This window comes from Colius striatus, chromosome Z (assembly GCF_028858725.1).
Source record: "Colius striatus isolate bColStr4 chromosome Z, bColStr4.1.hap1, whole genome shotgun sequence".
Classification (NCBI taxonomy): Eukaryota; Metazoa; Chordata; class Aves; order Coliiformes; family Coliidae; genus Colius; species Colius striatus.
In genome coordinates, this window is record NC_084790.1 from 280839 (window position 1) to 300403 (window position 19565).

At 56.4% G+C, this 19565-nt stretch overlaps 1 protein-coding gene across 2 annotated transcripts in view; it reads left to right on the top strand.

The window, feature by feature from the left end:
• LOC133628792 (proto-oncogene Wnt-3) overlaps positions 1 to 18487 on the top strand; it is a 30512-nt gene extending 12025 nt beyond the window's left edge. Inside the window, exons 1-4 of one of the 2 annotated variants that reach the window (XM_062018165.1) lie at positions 7568 to 7611; positions 9314 to 9555; positions 16533 to 16798; positions 18008 to 18487. In XM_062018165.1, coding sequence (XP_061874149.1) covers positions 7589 to 7611; positions 9314 to 9555; positions 16533 to 16798; positions 18008 to 18487 — 1011 coding nt within the window. In that variant the 5' untranslated portion in view covers positions 7568 to 7588. Of the gene's footprint in view, positions 1 to 7567; positions 7612 to 9313; positions 9556 to 16532; positions 16799 to 18007 lie in introns of those variants that run through there. The other variant, XM_062018164.1, reaches the window with a different exon arrangement.
• The last annotated feature ends 1078 nt before the right edge of the window (positions 18488 to 19565 follow it).

Sequence of the window (19565 nt, forward strand, 5' to 3'; positions counted from 1 at the left end):
GCATTTATGTGAATTCCCGAGCGAATAACATTATCCCAGTCCCTGCAGAGCAGATCCTCTCCCGTGGCAAACGCCGCGATTGTGCTCTGCCCAGGCACTCCCGGAACAATGCCGGAGCCTGGCTCCCCGGCTCACAGCCCCGTCACCAACCTCATCCAGGCTGCCTCCCCCAGCCCGGGCAGCAGGCTCCAGCTCCCAGGCCCTGCCCCTGCCTCCCCTTCCAGCATCTGCTGGCAAGTCGGTCGGAGCCCCACCGTGTGTTCCGTGCCAAGACAAAGGGGTGGAGGCAGATGCCAAATCACTTTCAAGCCCATGACGGAGCCCTGAGTCACCCAAACTGGAGCAGCTCTCCCCGGAACGGGCTCCTCTTGCACAAGTGCTGTTGCTGCAGCAACACTAATCCAGGGCTGGTGGGCAGGGAGATAATGTCAGGGATGCACACGGAGTCCCTGCCCCACGCCCTGCGCAGACACGGGAGATTACAGCAGCCTGCAGGGATGTGCTGGCTCTGCTGCCAGGCCCTTTGTTGTGGGGGTGCCCCAGGCAAAGGGCTCCTGACGTGGGAGGCAACCATGAACAGCTCAGGCCTGACCCTGCTCTCTGCCTGGGCACAAACCCAGCGAGAGAGGGTTCTGACAGAGCTCCCTTTGCTGTTTAGGCTGGGAGAGGGACTTCTCCACTAACCCACTCGAGGCCCTGTTGAGGCTCTTTGCATCACAGTACCTCAGCATCACAGGCCACTGCACTGGGACGGTGTTCTGCACAGCCATTGTGGGGAACCCACTGTCCTTCCCCCAGCTCCTGCACGAGGGACTCTGGGATTTATGTGTGGTCTGCACTTGATGTCACTTCAGATCACTGGGTTGGCTTAAACTTGTCACATACAGCATCCTGTGTCCTCCCACGTGTATCACCAGGCAACGTAAGGGTACCTTACTGAGTGCTAATGGAGGAGAGGAAACAATGTTTGGAGAGGAAATAAGGATCATGGCTTTCCCAGAAGCCTCCCCTTACACTAGAGCTGGACCCAAGCTGGATCCTCCCAGGCTGCCCCAGCACATCCTCCTCCCTTTGCTGCCTCTGCCAGCGCAGCCACTGCCGGTACGTGCAGAGGAGACTAGGGCAGAAATCACACCAACACACACCACGTGGGCTCTCCCTCCTCATGAACCCAGAGGATGGGGGAAAAAAGTCTTCCTTGCAAAGCCAGGGCTGTGTGCTGCAACCCCTGAATTTGATGCTTTTTCCCCAAGGGTGAGGAATTCATTTGTATTGGCTCAAACTGTTCTCTTCAGGAAAGCACAGGCTGGATTTGGGGACACTCAATGTTTGAGAATCTGCAACAAGTGCTGGACATTTGTCTCCTTTCTTTGAAACTCCTGTCTTTGCATTTTGCTGGTCTGAATTCCCACTCACCAGCCATTGTCTTGCCCTCTTCTCCTAAGCAGAAAGTCTTAATCTTCCCCTTCTGCTCACTGTAACTAAGTAATCTCTCAGAAGTCTTTCCAATAGACTAATCAAACTGTCAACATAAGCCACTGCCTCAGCTCACTGCTACTGCTCTTTTGTCCCCTTTCCATGTTTAACACCCTATTTACAACAAGGAGGAGGCTTAAAACACTCCAGTTCCTGCAGTAATGGCTGCAGCATCACGTGCTCTCGACTGGGTAAGACAGCACACCCTTGGCCAGAAATCCATGGAGGCAACAGAAGCTAAAAATCATTCTGAACGTGTCCAGGAGGGAAGCTGCAGGCAACCCTCAGAGCCTGGCAGCTGAGTAATCCAATTTCATAAACATGACACTGTCTTCCTTCCCCTTGGATGTCTTATTTAACGTTGTTGCATGTCAAAGGAGATGGTTGCATTCTCATGGAGATACCATTGTAGGTGGCTACACTGGCAGCCCACAGCAGCTCCAGCAAAGCACAGTGTGGCTGTTAACGAGCTGGCTGCTCTTAGAGAAGGGCAGGCTCCTTCTTGGGAGGTCCCCAAACCTGCCTGGGCATGTTCCTGTGTCCCCTGATCGAGGGGAACCTGCTTTAGTAGGTGCTTGAGCTGGGGGAGCTCTGCAGGGCCCTTCCAGCCCCCACCACTCTGGGATTCGTACCTGAGCTGGCCAGTTCCTATCACACTTCATCCTACCTCCTGCCTCAGTACTGGGGGGAAAGAGAGGTTCTGTCATGGTGAGGGGGAGCAGAGAGCCACAGCAGGCAGCTGGGCAGTCAGACAGGCAGCCACCATCAATAAAATCATTCATAACTCTGGCCTCTGTCACCCTCCACTATCTTTCTCCTTTTCAATAGGTATTTCTGAGCTTTCCATATCCACTTACAATTGCAGGACCTAAGAGATGAACCCTGAAGCTTCTATAGGTTTTACATTTCTTCAAACAGTCGATTTCCAACTAGGGAGGAAGGAACTGATACAGTCAAGTCAGTCTAACAACTTCTCCCTCTCAGAAGGGGACAGACCTACCACTCCATCCCTTTGCCAGCACCCAGCCCTCCCTGCTGAGCACTCCCCCACTCATTCACCTGTGTCAGATCTGGCATCTCTTTTGAGCAAAGCCAAAATCAATTTGACTTGCTAAATCGTCAGAGCACTAACTCAGCAAAAGCAAAACTAGTCAGTGGCAGGGGAACACCTGGGTCTTGTGTGGGGAGGGCAGGTGAGACGTCCTACTCTAGTTGAGTTTGCAAGCTGTGCTGTAAAAACTGTGCAGAATGGTGTCAGAGTGGGTGCATGGGTGAGGGTGGTGGGTGGCAGGTTCATGCACAGGAGCACAGCTCATGCCCAGGGCACAAAGGAGATAAGGGCAAAGCCAACGGAATAAACCAACAGGACTGAACTCAGTTCATGTGGCAAAAATCTCACTGTGAACCTTCTGCCCTCGGTCAGATCTGCCCTTGGTCTTCCTTGTCTGCAGCTGGTGCTGTCTCACCGAAGCCCATGTGCCTCGGGAATCACGGGCAGGTTCACCTGACACAACCTGAGAAGTCCTTCCCTAATTCCCTGTGGGGTCAGTGGAGCTTGTCTGGGCTGTGATACTCTCAGCAACCCTGCATGAGCTAGAGCTAGACTAACTGTGCCCCACCAGCGCCTGCTTTCCCACACCAGTCACCCAGCAAGCCTGGCTCACAGACCCGGGAGCCTGGTGTGGAGAAGGGAGGCTGGTCCCGGTGAGAGGGAGCGGAGGAGGCCCCGGCAGCTCGGTGTGAGCCACACTCAGCTCGGGAGGAAAGCCAAAGAAATGAAGGTTATGTGAAACTCTGACGCTGGGTAACAGCACCCAACATGTCCTGGCCCTTGCACCCACCTCATCACCCACAGGAACCTTCACCCACCAAAGCTACTTCTGGTCGTAGTCTGGACCTGTCTGTACTGGCAATATTTGCATTTCCCTAAAGTCTTTCACATCAAAGAACTTACACCTCTCCTGGTAGCAATCCCTGGGGCCCAGAGAGCTCCCTGTCCCTTCCACTCGGGTTACCTGCAGCATCCTGTGTGCCTCAGGGCTGGCTCCTGCCTGGAGCAGGATGCTTCTCACAGAGGGCAGCTGCCATCTCCAGCCCATCAGAGAGCACAGGACACCAATGAGTCTCTGCAAATAGGGCAGCGTGGGGGTCTGCTGCACCCCCATGTGTGAACCTCAGGTTGTTTTCTCCTTGTCAAAGTGCAGTCTGATAGTTTGCCTTGGCAGCAAACACAAGGAACAGGCAGGGACCACTGAAACACTGACCCAAAGCATGGTTGTGCAGTAACTGCTTCAGTTGTGTCTGTACAGCTGTTGGGGTACAAGTGTTTGCAGCCTGCAGCATTCTCCCAGGAGCTGTGTTCTCATCATCCTCCTTCCCAGCCCCAGGCTGTGTCCTGTCCTCACACAGACTGACAGCAAGCTGCTGCGTGACTGGCACAGATGACAGTCCTACCACCAAGGGGACAGACGATTCTCTTCTGACCAAAAACCAGCGCCCGTTCCACCAGGACACGGCTGTGCTGGTGGGAAAGGACACTTATGGGTCTGCAGTCCAGCCTCCCCTGGTGCAGAGCCATCCCAGCACCATTCCAGGGCAGCGGGAGCCTTGTCCAGCTGAACCCCACAAACTCTCAGGGATGGAGATCTCCCACTTCACTGGGTGCCTGGAAAGGGACTTTTTTGTAATGCTCAACCTAAACTTCTGTGTTCCACTTGTAGTTGTTCCCTTTTCTTAATTCATCTGGTATCAGTGGGAAGAGTTTGGCTTCATCATGTTTGCAACTGCCCCACAAGCTGGTGTAGGCTGTTGTTAGACACCCCTCAGCCTCCTTTCCTGCCTACTAAACCAGCCCAGCTCCCTCCACCTCTCCTGGCAGGCCCCAGCCTCCCACCCCTCACCACCACAGTCACATCTCTTGGACACCATCCACTTCCTATACACCCTTGTTCAGTGATGGGCCTAAAACAGGACACAGAGTTCCCAGCCTGGTGTGGTTCTGTGTGCTCCGTGGAAGGGGATCCTGCGGCTGCTCAACACGGGTGGGCTCAGCCTGGCACTGGTGTGAGCACCCTGCGACTGCCCCGACTTGGCCCTTGGCACCCTCCTACCACGTGAGTGGCAGCAGACATTATCTGCCAAAATCAGGCATTTGAGGGGGTAAATATGATGCAGATTATTTGGTACGTCAGGGGAGACTGAAGAAGACACATTTTGTGTTTAGCCATTGCAAAGCCTGACCACAGCACCCATGTGTAACTCCTACTTCCAGCCAAGAAACCGTCTCACCATATAAGCCCTGAACAAATGTTTGGGGTTTGACTGATGCATCACCCCTCTGAGCCCAGAGCTTCACTAAACCTGCACAATCTGGATGCCCTTCCTGAGGGGAGTGAGGGAAACCACGACCCTCTGACAACGGGGACTTTCCTTTAGACTGGAGGAAGAAGGTCAAGCACCATCAGGATGGTGCCCCTCAGGAGGGATGCTCTGCTGCTGCTGGGTGATCCTTGGGCAATTCTTTAAATGATTGAAACCACAGAATGAGAAGCACATGAAATGATGGCCACTGCTGCCCAGAGTGTAAGCACTCACGGAGCCCCACTCACGCTGAGCGGGGAACGCTCCTCCCCAGCCGCATCCGTCCAACGTCACCTCGGTGCTTCCGTGAGCCTCACCCTGGCCTTTTCCTTCTCTGGCTTTCCCTTTTTGCCACATCACTGCGCCATTAACCTCCTTCCCATTCATGTCTCCCTGGGATTAAATGCTCAGAGCTTAAAGTAATCCAGGCTCTGCCAGCCTGTCTGCAGGACAAGCCGCTTCTTGCCTCCCCTGCCATCCATCCGCTCGCTGGCATTTCATTTCCCTGCTGCAGTGTCTCTGTCAGGCTCGCCATCCTGCTTCAAAGCCCAGTCAGCAATAACCTGGGATGAGGCTTGTTGAGCCCTTAGCAAACTGGCCGAGGGTCCCAGCAGGTCTGAGGAGGGGGCAGTTCAGCAAGGACCTTCCATACAGGCACACGGCCACGGTGGCCCACCAGCTCAGGAGGGCAGGGCAATCTGCCTCCCCCACATTTGCACGTCTGCAGCAGAGCCCGGTTTTCCCCCTTCAGCCAGGCAGAAGCCCTGTGTGGTCAGAGGAATTGTGCACTCCATTTCTCCTTGGAGTCTGCTGCCTGCCCAGTCCTGTTTTTCTCTTGTCTGCTTGAACTGCCAATCTCAGGTGACCCTGAGGCACTTTCAGTGATACAAGTCTTGCTTACAACCACTCTTTCCCATCCATTATGCACTGCTTCACTTCCCAAGAAGGGGTAGTAGCCCCTAGGACCCAGACCAGACTGAAGAGTTTGTCTACTAGCAGACCCCAGGGGCTGCAGCTGGTGTCCCACAGCCCAGATGCCCCCAGCCTCAGCTTCCTGTTGAGCAGAACATCAGCAGGCAATGGTCACCCCTTCACTGGTGCCTGTCTGAGAGCTGACAGCTCTTCACACTCAGCAGGACACCATCTCTCCACCTCTTGTAGAAGGTATTTCATTATTTTTACACCATCTCCCGCCAGCACAGTGGATGAGGAGGATGGGAACCTGCTCACAGCAAGCTCAGAGTGAATCCAGAGTGGATCAACTGCTGCAGCCTTCAGCACCAACGTGCTGACATGCTGCACACAGCAGGATCCACAGTGAGCTGCCAGAGGGCTTGCAACTCCTTCTGGAGTGAAATAGTCACACTTTGCCCCACTTTGAGAGGCCCCTCAGCCAGTGCCATTGCCAGGTATTACATTGCTGGTGCACCATCCCCTGGAAGAAGGGCTTTTCTGAGCTCTGCTGCTGCCTCACCTGCAGTACAGGCGAGTGGCAGTCACAGGGAAAGGGGATTATCACTCCAGAATAACCAGACCATTTGCTATCCAGCTGACACGAAAAAACATCTTAGTTTACAAAGAACAGTTTCCCCTGAGCACAGATACGGGGGTTTCCACTGGCCTCAGTGTGCATTTAGCCTGGGATGTGTTTCAATAGCTTTTGCAGCATCAAAGTGGATTGGAGGGTAAAATAAACCAACACAAGCCCCTCCCTCTAATCCCTCAAACCCTGAGCAGCCTTCCTCAGCCTTTCTTTGTAGCACTCATTTTTCAGCAACACCTGAGAAATCATCATTCTGGTATCTCCAAAGGAGAGCAGATGCACTCCTGGCACATCCCTGCTCACCGGGACAGCGGGCAAGGGCCACGCTGCCCAAGCCTCCCCCACAGACCAGGGCACCAGTTCACTAACGCTTCCTCCTTGTTTCCTTCTGGAAATAAACTACATTTTCCCTGCAAATGGAGCAGGTTTCCAAGTTTCCAACCAGCTGGTGCTGTGCCCCTGAACACTCCTGGCCCTTGCAAGATCCTGCTGTGGGGCACAGCCCCGGCACTGGGAACATCCCTCTGTCCTGTGGTGCCTGGAGGAAGGATTAAGGCCTCCTAGAAGAGACGGCTGGAAAAGGGCTCTGCAGCTGTAGGCAGGACACAGCTCCCAGCGAGAGACACCGCTGGGCTGCATGGACAGTCAATCAACCTCACCCAGGACATGGAGGGATCGAAGTCCCCTGAGCTGTCCCTCTGGGAGAGCTCTCACAGGGATGCTTAACCTATTTGCGAGCAGCTGTGTGTTTGGGAGTGATCCCTGGGTGAACTTTTGCCTTTGTGAAGGTTTTAGGAAGGTTTCTAGCCCTTAGGTGTGACTAAATTAAGGCAGAACCTGAATTGGACAGAGTCTGTCCTTGCAGGCTGCTGAATGGTGTGCAGCCCATGCAGTTCACACCTGCCACTTAATGAGGCCATTTCCAAACACACTGACAGGCAAAACAGTTCTGTTCTCTGAGATCTGGTGTGTAAAGTCTACAGAAAACCCCTCATGCATGCATGCTCATGCCCACGGGGCTCATCTTGTCTTGGGGATCAGCCTCTAACATTCAGCTGAACCTCTCTGTTTAAGCAAATGAAGCTCCTGTCAGTTCTGCAGAGCTCACCAGCTACTGCAGAGCCTGGTGGAGAGGCAGGGTTAGGCTGACAGCCACGTCTCATGGCAGGGACACAGGGCTCACTCTCACAGAAAAGCTCCAACCTCAAGATGTATTCAGTAGGGATTAAACAGTGGGTGACTTGTGAGCAGAGGCACGGGATTCATTAAAGCTCTCCAGTTCCCTAGTAAACTGCAACGTTCCTGACTTGAATTCTGTCATCGTTCTGTTCTCCATATTCAGTCAAGACCTGGCACTTCCCAAGCTCATCTCTGCATATATATTGCGTGCTTTGACTTGCAAACATTTCCTCTTGCTGCTCTTGATCTTCAGACAAACCCAAGAATGTGGGTCTCACCCTGCTCACACAGGGCTGCAGTCAGCAAATTACAACAATTACAGGTATTACTATTACACCAGATAAAATGCCCCTCAAAGGTCAGGCAGCACATCAGAGCGAGCAGTGTGAGGACACCTCTGTCCAAGCTGGGGCGAGGTTCATGATCCTTCAGCTTAAAATGAAGGCCTGCCACTTGGTCAGACACTGAGCATTGCACCAGGCTGAGCCAGACAGCTCCAGATGCACCACAACAGAACAAGCAGCGTCTGGCTCTCCTGGAAGGTTTGTGTTCATCATCCACCTCTGCTTGCAGTCATTTTGCACAGCCCTTTACTTAACTGAAAAGCAAGTGTGTGACGATGTCTCCGCTGGGAAGTGCAAAAGGGCAGGAGCAGTGGGAGCAGGGAAAGGCTCACAGAGCATTAAAGACAGAGCAAGAGCCGTGATGAAAACTCCTGGCTGCCAACGTGTGCTCCAGCGCATCACCCCTGCACCCCTCAGCACAGGGAGGCAAAGGCATTCCAGTCTGTGCCACTGCCTGTTTGAAACAGAACGTGTCCCAGAACTGGAAAATGCCAAATAAGTCTAAAAATAGTACAGGGAAAAGCCTCCAGGAAGAGAAAGGCTTTGTCCAAGGCAGCGGGTGGCAAACGAGACCTGAGATGTGACCTGGTTCTCTCCTGCTGAGCCATCATTCTCCCAGGGCCCTACAGAAGCTGCAGGATCAAAGTGGGGCATTGATGAGCCGTCACAGGGCACAGCCAGGGTGGATGTTTGCCTTGTCACGTTGTGCTGCAGTCACCTGAGGTGCAGTGGGATGGATTATCGTGGTTTAAAGAGCTTTATTTCTACCAGGTCCTTAAGAGCCCTCAAGGAGCGGTGCTCAAGGCATTTAGGAACAGTACTTGTATTTAATTGATGCTGAGGCAAGGGGAGAAGGTGACTGCCAGTGTTAACTGACCACTGGGAACCACAGAGCCAACTGGGGAGTGCTGGACCCAGCACATCTGCAGCTATGGGCTGATGTCCTGAAACCGTGGGGCTTCCTCACCAGAACGTGGAGATCCCTCTGCTGCCGAGCTTGGCGTGGGACAGGACACTTCCCTCCTTGGCCATGATTCAGGAGCTCTCACATCAGTGTCTCCTGGCAGCTGGAACGCCCCAGGGTGTTCCCAGTCTCCAGGTGCTGCTGCCCCTGGTACACCTCCTTTGTCAGCCCCACGGGCACATCTCAGACACGTGGCAGCACACGGAGCTCTGTGTGTCTCCATGCAGAGCGCTCAGCGCCTCCCGCCCCGTGCCCACGGACCAGAGTGTCTCCAGGTGTGAAGGCCCCTTCCCATCAGTGCTATTCAGTAGCAAGTTCCTCGTTTTCTCAGGAAGTGCCTGTTTGCCAGCGCCCGTCTCTGAGCGATGGGCTCGCCGTGGCTCGGCGCAGTCCCCGGGGCGCCGGCGCCGCGGGGTCCCCAGGCTCACGCTGCCCTGTGCCCCGCAGGTCCCTCGCACTCGGGCAGCAGTACAGCTCCCTGGGGTCCCAGCCCATCCTCTGCGGCTCCATCCCCGGCCTCGTCCCCAAGCAGCTCCGCTTCTGCCGCAACTACATCGAGATCATGCCCAGCGTGGCCGAGGGCGTGAAGCTGGGCATCCAGGAGTGCCAGCACCAGTTCCGGGGCCGCCGCTGGAACTGCACCACCATCGACGACAGCCTGGCCATCTTTGGGCCTGTCCTGGACAAAGGTAAATGTGGCACTGGGGGGCAGGGGAGGGGGCTGCCAGGGCATCAGCGAGCTGCACAGGGTGCTGCTGTCTCCCCTCAGACTCTTTGTCTCCAGGCTCAACACCCCCATTCCCTCAGCCCCTCCCCAGCACCCTTGTGCTCCAGCCCCTTCCCCAGCTCTGTGCCCGGCTCTGGCCATGCTGCAGCCCCTCAGTGTCCCTGTGGCAGTGAGTGAGGGGCCCAGCACTGAACACAACAGTAAGAAGCATTCCCATGAAACCAAACCAAATGGTGGCTCAAACCCTCCCTCGTGTCCATCCCCCACACACGGGGGATGCCGCACAGCGCGTTTCACACCTTCATAAGCACAGCCAAAGCCATTCCCGAGGCTGAGTTGCACTGGAACGGGCACCCGATGGGGCCCTGCACTCCAAGGAAGAGTTTAATGGAAACAAACCACTGTTAAGGAAATGGGATCTTACAGTACAGTCTTTCAGGAACTGGGGAGTTTGGGGTCGCAAGACTCCTGGCGTTTCTCTCGAAGCTCCAGCGTTCTGCACAGGATTCCACCTTCAGCTCTCAACCTTCCAACAACAGCACATCTCCCTCAAACACCAGCAGCAGATTGGAAACGACCCAGTGGGTTAAGGTGTGGTTCTTTGCAGGATTGTGGAGTGGTACCAGGGTGCTGACAGGGATCACGAGACTCCTCTCCCCTCGCTTTGCCAGGGTGCATTTTGGGGTAACTGCTTTGTTTACCATCACATAGCCCTCAAGGCTTGCCACCCTGGCTGCCCAATGCAAGCAGGTCCCAAACTCCAACAGGATCACAAAGTTCTAATTTTCTTTAAAACTGTCCTCAAAAGCCATCACAAAATCTTTAAACACATGATGAAAGGAATGTTACAACACCCAGGCACTGAAGATCTCTCACCACCATTTCTGTCAGCGTGAAAGCTCTTCAAAATGGGATCTGAGCCGTCCTCCCTGTAAGGAGCAAACTGAACCCTGAACTGATGAGGAACACTCCGAGGCTCCCTCGGCTGCAGGGATGAGAGCAGAGCCCCGTGTGTGGACGTGCCTCAGCATTCCTGTGCACCCCAAGCTGACACAGCACAAGATCACCGGTGGCTCTGCAACTCTTCTGACAGATGGAGGAGAATCACTGAGCACATTTGTTCTACAGCTTCCCCAACCAGCCCATGAGGAGCCAACAGTTCCCAGACACCCCTGCTAGGCAATGAGCTCCACACAGTGCCCTTAGTCTGCTGCCTCACTAACCTGGGAGTAGAACAGTTACAAATAAACAGTCTCACCTGCATCTAAGGACACATCAAAGCCCAACCCATGGGACTGTGGTTATCCTTCCTGGGTTTTCAGTGTGCTAATGTCTTATCACTCCTGCCTGGAAATGAATGAGCAGAGATGGGACACAACTCACCTCACCTGTGCAGCCAGGAGGAGCACCAGGGTAGCCTTGGAGGATCCCACGCTGGCAGCACCAGGAGTGGCAGAGAAAGACAGATGTTTCAGCCGCCGCTTTCCCAGCTGAAAGGAGAGAGAATGTTGGCAATAATAAGGATTTTGTCCTGCCCCGATGGATCTGGGGACCAACACTGCCCATGGGGCTGTGCACAGGGCTGCCTGTTGCCTTCACAGCATCTCCTTCTCCCAGGCTGTTGCCTCATCTTCCTTAGACATGGTAACAGCAGAGATCAGGAGTTCTGAGCCCAAAACCTGGAACTGAGACCTGCCACCATCACCAGCTGCAGGTTTCATGTCTGGCCAAGCCCTGAGCATCTATCTGTGGCAGCTATTGCTGCTCCCTTCTTGACTCCCAGGACACACAGAGCATCCTGGAGTAACCCCCCAAGCTCAGAATCAGCAGTTAATAGTAACTCTCAAACTAAGGTCCTGATCACTGTCGCAGTTTGCTCCATGCACTAGGCATTAAACACCAGGCCCAAACCAGCCAGCACTCAAGCAATGACAATGACCTGCATGGAATCACCTCCAACTATCACATCCCACCCACTCTAATCCCACTCACTCCAATCCCAACCCACTCCAATCTCACCCACTCCTCCCTGAGGTAGGCTGAAGCTATTTTGGAAAGAACCCTGGAGAAGGCTCTGTCTTCCCTGGCCTCATCTCCTCCCACGTCATGTGCCCAGCCTGGAATTCAGCCTCACGAGGATTTTGCCATGGAACAGGTGCCAGCTGTGCTGGTGAGGCTTTGGCTTCCTGCAGCCACAGACTCTCCCTGCACCTTCTCTTTCTGGTGTGGCTTTTTTTCCGTAACCTGGGATATGGAAAAGGAAAGCAGCCAAACAAAAACCCACCCCAGAACGTGGGGCAAGATCGTGTTTTTACAAGCAGATTCCCTGAGATGATTTATACTGCAGGTGTGCAGTCTGGGACAAGGAGGGAAGAAAAACCTGCTTTCCCCTCAGTCTCCCCTCTCCCCTTCTCTTTAAAATAAGGTCAGCTTTTACTAAGAGACAATGTCTCTTCCAGCCAAGTCCTGCCCCAAAGCCAAGGCTCAGCCAGACCCCAGGTGACTTGCTGCTGCTCTGGGAGGGCAATTGCCCTGCTCCAGGTCACTGAGAGAGCCCGTGGCTCTGGTCAAAGCGCGGTGTCCAGGGAGTGCCCGAGGCGGGGAGGCGCCACAGTCGCCCCGAGACCGACTCCTGGAACGGGGGAGAGGCCTGAGAGCCGCAGGCACGGCTGGGTCTGCAGCAGGGGGTTTGGCAGGAGCTTCAGCAAGCTCATGCCTTGCCCCACACCTTCCCCTGCCCCTCGTGCCACAGCTGCCCTTTGCTCGCTCCTGCTGCAGGAACAGGCCGTCGGCTCTCCAGAAAGGTGCTGCCCAGCTGTGGCGGGGCTCAGGACAGTGCCCACAGGGGAGGCACGGGGAGCCAGGACAGTGCCCACAGGGGAGGCACGGGGAGCCAGGACAGTGCCCACAGGGGAGGCACAGGGAGTCAGGACAGTGCCTGGCAGCATGGGCAGCGATGGTGGCACAGGAGCCGTGGTGGCACAGGCAACAATGGTGGCACAGGCAACAATGGTGGCACAGGCAGTGATGGTGGCACAGATAGTGATGGTGGCACAGGAGTGATGGTGGCACAGGAGCAATGGTGGCACAGGGAACAATGGTGGCACAGGGAGCAACAGTGGCACAAGAGCGATGGTGGCACAGGAGCAATGGTGGCACAGGAGTGATGGTGGCACAGGCAACAATGGTGGCACAGGGAGCAATGGTGGCACAGATAGTGATGGTGGCACAGGAGCGATGGTGGCGGGGCCAGGTGCAGCACTGGCAGCTGGGCCCGGGCTGCCTTCGGGGGTCCTTGTGTGCCGGGCTAAGCCCCTGCCACGAGCTGTGAAAAGGCAGCCCTGCACCAAGATAACCCACGGCTTTTCTCAGCCATGACACCCGCAGTCATTTGCATCTAAACAGGGGTGTGTGGGATCAGGGGCCGTCTTGATATAAACTCAACAGCTTAAAGGGAGGGGGAGGGAAAGGAGAGAGGGAGAGAGAAAAATAAGCTTATACCGCTGAGAAAGAGCTAAGCTTCCTCCCCTACTGTGAGGCAGGGCGAGCGATACCATCCCAGCGCCGCAGTCGTTTCAAATCGCTGCAGCATTCACACGCCCTTTAGCCATTCTGATCCGGTGGCGGGGGGCTGGGGAGCACCATCAATAGGGATTTCCCAGCCGGGCTGGCGGGATTGGAGGGTGACGGCAGGACAGGGGAACATTGCCCCGTTGCTACGAGGTGCTCCTGGGGAATGCCAGTGCTCTGTGCCGTGGGTACGCTGGCCGGCGGAAACATTCCGCATTATGCTGGTAATACAGTGTGACACCGCGGGAACAATGGCAAATTGAGTGTCCCAGCAGGTAACGGGCCCGGCTGGGAGACAGTCGCGGTGGTGCACTGTCAAGGCAGCTCTAATCCTCCCTCGACAGCCCCTCCCCTGGTTCTGGGAACGCTGCTCCCGCCTCTGTCTCTGGGAAATTCTCCCGGCTCCTGGCCCAGGCGAAGGGGAGGATTTCGAGGCGAGGCGTGCGTGCGTGCGTGCGTGTGCGTGTGTGTGTGTGTGTGTATGCACGTATGTGCATGCGTGTGTGCGCATGTGTGTGTGTGTGCATGTGTGCGTGTGTGTGCATGTGTGTGTGTGTGTGCATGTGTGTGTGTGTGTGTGTGCATGTGTGTGTGTGTGTGCATGTATGTGCATGTGTGTGTGTGTGTGCATGTGTGTGTGTGTGTGCATGTGTGTGTGTGTGTGCATGTATGTGCATGTGTGTGTGTGTGCATGTGTGTGTGTGTGTGCATGTGTGTGTGTGTGTGCATGCGTGTGTGTGTGTGCGCATGTGTGCGTGTGTGTGTGTGCATGTGTGTGTGTGCATGCGTGTGTGTGTGTGCATGTGTGTGTGTGCATGCGTGCATGTGCATGTGTGTACATGTGTGTGTGCATGTGTGTGTGTGTGTGCATGCGTGTGTGTGTGTGCGCATGTGTGCGTGTGTGTGTGTGCATGTGTGTGTGTGCATGCGTGTGTGTGTGTGCATGTGTGTGTGTGCATGCGTGCATGTGCATGTGTGTACATGTGTGTGCGCATGTGTGCGTGTGTGTGTGTGCATGTGTGTGTGTGTGTGCATGTGTGTGTGTGCATGTATGTGCATGTGTGTGTGTGTGTGCATGTGTGTGTGTGTGTGCATGTATGTGCATGTGTGTGTGTGTGTGCATGTGTGTGTGTGTGTGCATGTATGTGCATGTGTGTGTGTGCATGTGTGTGTGTGTGTGCATGTGTGTGTGTGTGTGCATGCGTGTGTGTGTGCGCATGTGTGCGTGTGTGTGTGTGCATGTGGGTGTGTGCATGCGTGCATGTGCATGTGTGTACATGTGTGTGTGCATGTGTGTACATGCGTGTGTATGCATGTGTGTGCATGTGTGTGTGCATGTGTGTACGTGCGTGTGCATGTGTGTACATGTGTGTGTGTATGCATGTGTGTGTGTATGTGTGTGTATGTGCGTGTGTGTACACGTGTGTGTGTGTGTGCATGTGTGTGTGAGTGTGCATCTGTGTGAGTGTGCCTATGTGTGTGTGTGACTGTGCCTGTGCCACTAGTTCTGCCCCTGTCCGGGGCTCGTGGGCACACACACGGGTATGGGCATACAGCCAGGTGCAGCCCCCCAGGGCACCCCCACCACGCCTGAGCCCAGCGGTTGCACAGCCCAGGCCCCAGCCCAGCTGCCTCCCCATCCATCTCGCTCTGCACAGGGACCCACAGCCTCACACACCGCGCAGCGACTCTCCAGCCCGCGCCCCCGGCACCTCCCCAAAGCCCCTTCCCGAAGCCCCCCGGGGCGGGAGGCGAACGCGGAGCGGCTCGTGTCCTCCCCCGCCCCCGAGCTGTCCCGCGCAGGGGCCACAGGGCTCCACTGCTCCTCTAATCTGATCGGCCGTGGATCACGGGCCACCCAAATAGCCTTTGTCGGGCTGCGAGGCTCCCGTTGGAGCAGCCACCTCCAACCCCAGTGGTCCCTGCAGAAGCAGCTGGTGAAAGGTACCTAAGGGAAGCCTCAGGAGGCAGAGGGTGGATCTCTGCCCATGCATCACACACGGGAAGGGCAAGGAGGGAAGAGTCTGAATGCAAAGAGAGTGCAAACCACAGCGCGGTCCCAGCAGCACAGGCAGGAAGGAGCAGCTCTGGTTCAGTCTCCAAGGTCAGGGATGGCTTTCACACACAGAATCCTGGCTGCATCCCACACCTGCTGCCGACTGCCCTGATCACTCAGTCAGGCTGCATCCCGGGGCAGCTGGAAACAGCTCTGGCAGCGCACCCAGAGGCAACAGCAGCCCAGGCACCATGGGCCCAGTACCTTCAGCAGCTCCGTGCACGCCAGCCCTGAGCCTGCACTGACTCCAACAGCCACTCTGAATTCAGACCTGAAGCCTCCACAACATGGCACGCTGACTTAAAGCACTCCAGGGTCATCCCCTGACCTAGCAGACCCAAGAGGCTCGGAACCAAAAGATGTCCCCAGGGAGAAGGATGAGACTGGGACAGTATTTGCACCATGCTTGGGGAAGCCTGTATTTAGTACAGCCTTTACTGGAGCCAGCCAACTCCTGCCCATTTCAAAGGGAGCAGAAACAGCACAGCCCTGCCTGCTTTACTAAACACCCTGAAACAAAACAAGGAAGCTTTAAAAACACCGTGAGCAGAGCTCTGTAACTGAACCCTGCTGCAGGAACCCAGACTCCAAGAACAAAGTCTGTGTCACTGTGTACAGGGGGGACTCACCAGTCTGTGCCCAGGGCAGGGGAGATGAATGAGCTGTGGTGGGACTTGCTCTGCTTCAGCCCCAGGCAGTCCTCAGCTGGAAGGCAGCGTTTGCTTCTGCTCACCCTTCTGGAGAGAGGCATCCCGGCCAGGAACGGATGCAGAGACAGGCAGCCAGACTGGACGAGTGTGACGGACGTTTTGCTCTCTGCAAGCACTGTGAAGGTAACACAGGGGCCATTAAAAGCTACTTGAAGATGAAAGTCAACGTGAGCACCTGAACAACGGACATCACACAGTCACAGAATGCTTGGGGTCGAGGGGACCTCCGCAGATCATCCAGCCCAACGCCCCTGCCAAAGCAGGACCACTCCAGGCACGGAGACCCCTCTCTGGGTTTCCAGATCAGGAGTGACTCCAGTAACTCTCTCCTGGGGCCCTTCTCAGCTCTTGCTGCTGTTTAGTGCAGCCCCTGGCACCTGCACTGAGTGGAACCCCGCGGGTGTGGTGTGTGGGGAGACGCTGCCCGTGCGGAGCTGGTGCCACCCTCGTGTCCCACCCGCGCTGCAGAGCGCGCCGCCGGCAGCGGACTCCCGACAACCAGCTCACCACCCGAGTGCTGGCTGTTTCATGGGGTGTGGGTGGTGCTGAGGGAGGTGGGGAAGGGAAGCGGCAGCGTTAACGCTGGCCTCTGTCTGTCCCCAGCCACGCGAGAGTCGGCCTTCGTGCACGCCATCGCCTCGGCCGGGGTGGCCTTCGCCGTGACCCGCTCCTGCGCCGAGGGCACCTCCACCATCTGCGGCTGCGACTCCCACCACAAGGGGCCCCCGGGGGAGGGCTGGAAGTGGGGCGGCTGCAGCGAGGACGCCGACTTCGGCGTGTTGGTGTCCCGGGAGTTCGCCGACGCCCGCGAGAACCGGCCGGACGCGCGCTCGGCCATGAACAGGCACAACAACGAGGCCGGCAGGACGGTGAGTGCTGCCCCGGGGCCGCCCCGCGCCCACGCAAGGAGCCTTCTGCCGTTACTTTCCAGGGCACAGCATTTCCAGTCCCCACACAGACGGGTAGGGGTCAGGGAGAGCGAAAGCACAGCACAAACAGTCCCCAGGGCAGCACAGAGAAACCCAACGAGACCGCCCAGCGCTCAGGCCAGTGGGGAAGACAGCTTTCCCCCAAGCTGCTCCTCCTGCCTGCCTGTCCCTGCCGTGACAGTCCCACCCAGTGCCTCGCTGCACTACCACGGCTGTCAGTCCCTTCCAACTGAAATGCTCCCTTCCTGCTGTCAGCGGGTCCCGGGGCCACATCCTGCTCTGCTCATCTGCACACCCAGCACGCTGGCACACAATCACTGAATCACTGTGGTTGGAAAAGCCCTTTCAGCTGCTGCAGCCCCAGCCCTGCACTCACCCTGCCCAGCCCAGCACTGACCCCTGGCCCTCAGCACCTCAGCTCTGTGCCTTTGGGATCCCTCCAGGGCTGGGCACTGCCCCAGCTCCCTGGGCAGCCTGGCACAGGGGCTGACACCCCTCTCAGGGAAACAGCTCTGCCTCAGCTCCAGCCTCAGCCTCCCCATTTCCCGTCATCCTGACCTTGCTTTAACCATGTAACAGCCAGACCTTTCAAGCAGTGCTTAAAGCAAGCACTAGATCCTGCTTTTCCCACACCTCAGCAGGCAGAGGTGGAAAGAGAGAAGCTTGAATCACTAACTTAACGATTGACAGCTGTAAAAGAAGCCCAAACTCTAGCAATTTTCACCAAAATCAATGATTGTTTTGCTGCACACAGAGTAGGTTTCTGGGGAAGACAGTGTCGTGTGCTTGGATTCATAATTTCATCTGCTTTCTAGTTCTGTCAGGCTCAGGGCACAAAGTGAAGGGCAATTAACAAAGCCAGGATGAGGGGCTATGTCTAATTAAGCCTCTATCAGAGACATCCTCCAGCCCTCAACTTCTGCGAGCTCTGACTGTCCACACACATGACAGGGAGGACCCCACTGAAAGCATCAGAGTTCAGGGCTAGACTGGGTTGGGTTGATGATTAGAGGAGCTGCCCTTCTCAGCCAAGCTCCCAGGCTTCCCATTCCAAGCTCAGGCCAGCCACTGAAAGCCAGGCAGCGAGGGCGGGTGACAGGGCGCGTCCCAAGCTGCTGCTGAGCCCTTTGTCTTCTCTCCCCTCGCCAGACCATCCTGGACCACATGCACCTGAAGTGCAAGTGCCACGGGCTGTCGGGAAGCTGCGAGGTGAAGACGTGCTGGTGGGCACAGCCCGACTTCCGCGCCATCGGCGACTACCTGAAGGACAAGTACGACAGCGCCTCGGAGATGGTGGTGGAGAAGCACCGGGAGTCGCGGGGCTGGGTGGAAACCCTCCGCGCCAAGTACGCTCTGTTCAAGCCGCCAACCGAGCGGGACCTGGTCTACTACGAGAACTCCCCCAACTTCTGTGAGCCCAACCCCGAGACGGGCTCCTTTGGGACGAGGGACAGGACGTGCAACGTCACCTCCCACGGCATCGACGGCTGCGACCTGCTGTGCTGCGGCCGCGGCCACAACACCAGGACTGAGAAACGGAAGGAGAAGTGCCACTGCATCTTCCACTGGTGCTGCTACGTGAGCTGCCAGGAGTGCGTACGCGTCTACGACGTCCACACCTGCAAGTAAGCCTAGGTACGTCTCCAACGATGGGAGCTCCATCAACCCTGTAACCAGCCCCCACTCAGCGGCCTCACGCTTCAGGGGACGGCATCAAAATATCCTAATGCCCTTGGCCAGGGCAGATAGCCTCACAGCCAGCACCAGCGCTGCAGAGGAGGCCCTTGGCAGCCCACCCACACGAGGAGGCCCGAGGCTGGACCTGGCACTGCAGACGCGTGAGATCCCTGATCTGCTGCCTTCCCCCGGGCTGCCTGGCACGGCAGCGGCTGGGGAGCAGCAGGGACAGCTGAGGCCCGAGCGGGGCCAGGCCACAGCGGGCAGGGTGCTGCTCACACAGCACACGGGGCTCCCAGCGCCGTCCTCCCCCCCAGCTCTGCCCCACACAGATGCCAGCACGGGCTCAGGTGGGATTTTACACCAAGCTGAGCAAGCACAGGCATGGCTACCCTGGTCTCAGCAGATGTGGTGAGGAGGAGGAGGAAAGGAGCCCACAGTCCACACCAGCCAGGCTCCTTCCTTCCTGCTCCAAGGAGAGGAAAACCCGTCTGAGCACACGAACAGAACCTTACAGCCAGTCTCTGCTTTCACTTCCCCTTTGCCCTCTGTACTCCCCACAGCCCCAGATTGTTTCCTGTAATCCCCCTGAGGAGGACAGCAGGAAACTTCAGCCCAGAGCTGATCCTGTGGCACTTGGCCCAGGGTAACAGCAGAGCACACCTCGTAAGGCTGTCACCTCCCACACAGGGACACTTCGCTTCTCCAGCAGCCTCTCTGCCAGGCAGCGCCCGTGAGATTCGTAAGGGTCTGAGCAGACCCACCCGGTTGATACACCTACTTACTAAGTGTTCCCTGATCTGACTTTATATCCTAGAACATCTCTGGGCACAGGGCAGCCAGCAGGCAGCTGCTACATCAGCTCTGAGCATCAGTAATGGACAGGAGACAGAAGCCATGGCAAGAAGAAATGTCCATCCCAGTCTTCCCCCATCAGCAAAGGATGAAGCAAAGCAGAGGCAAGTGCAGACAGGGAAGGAGACTTTTATCCAACAGCACAGTCCCAGGCAGAACCTTTCCCTCCCCTGAG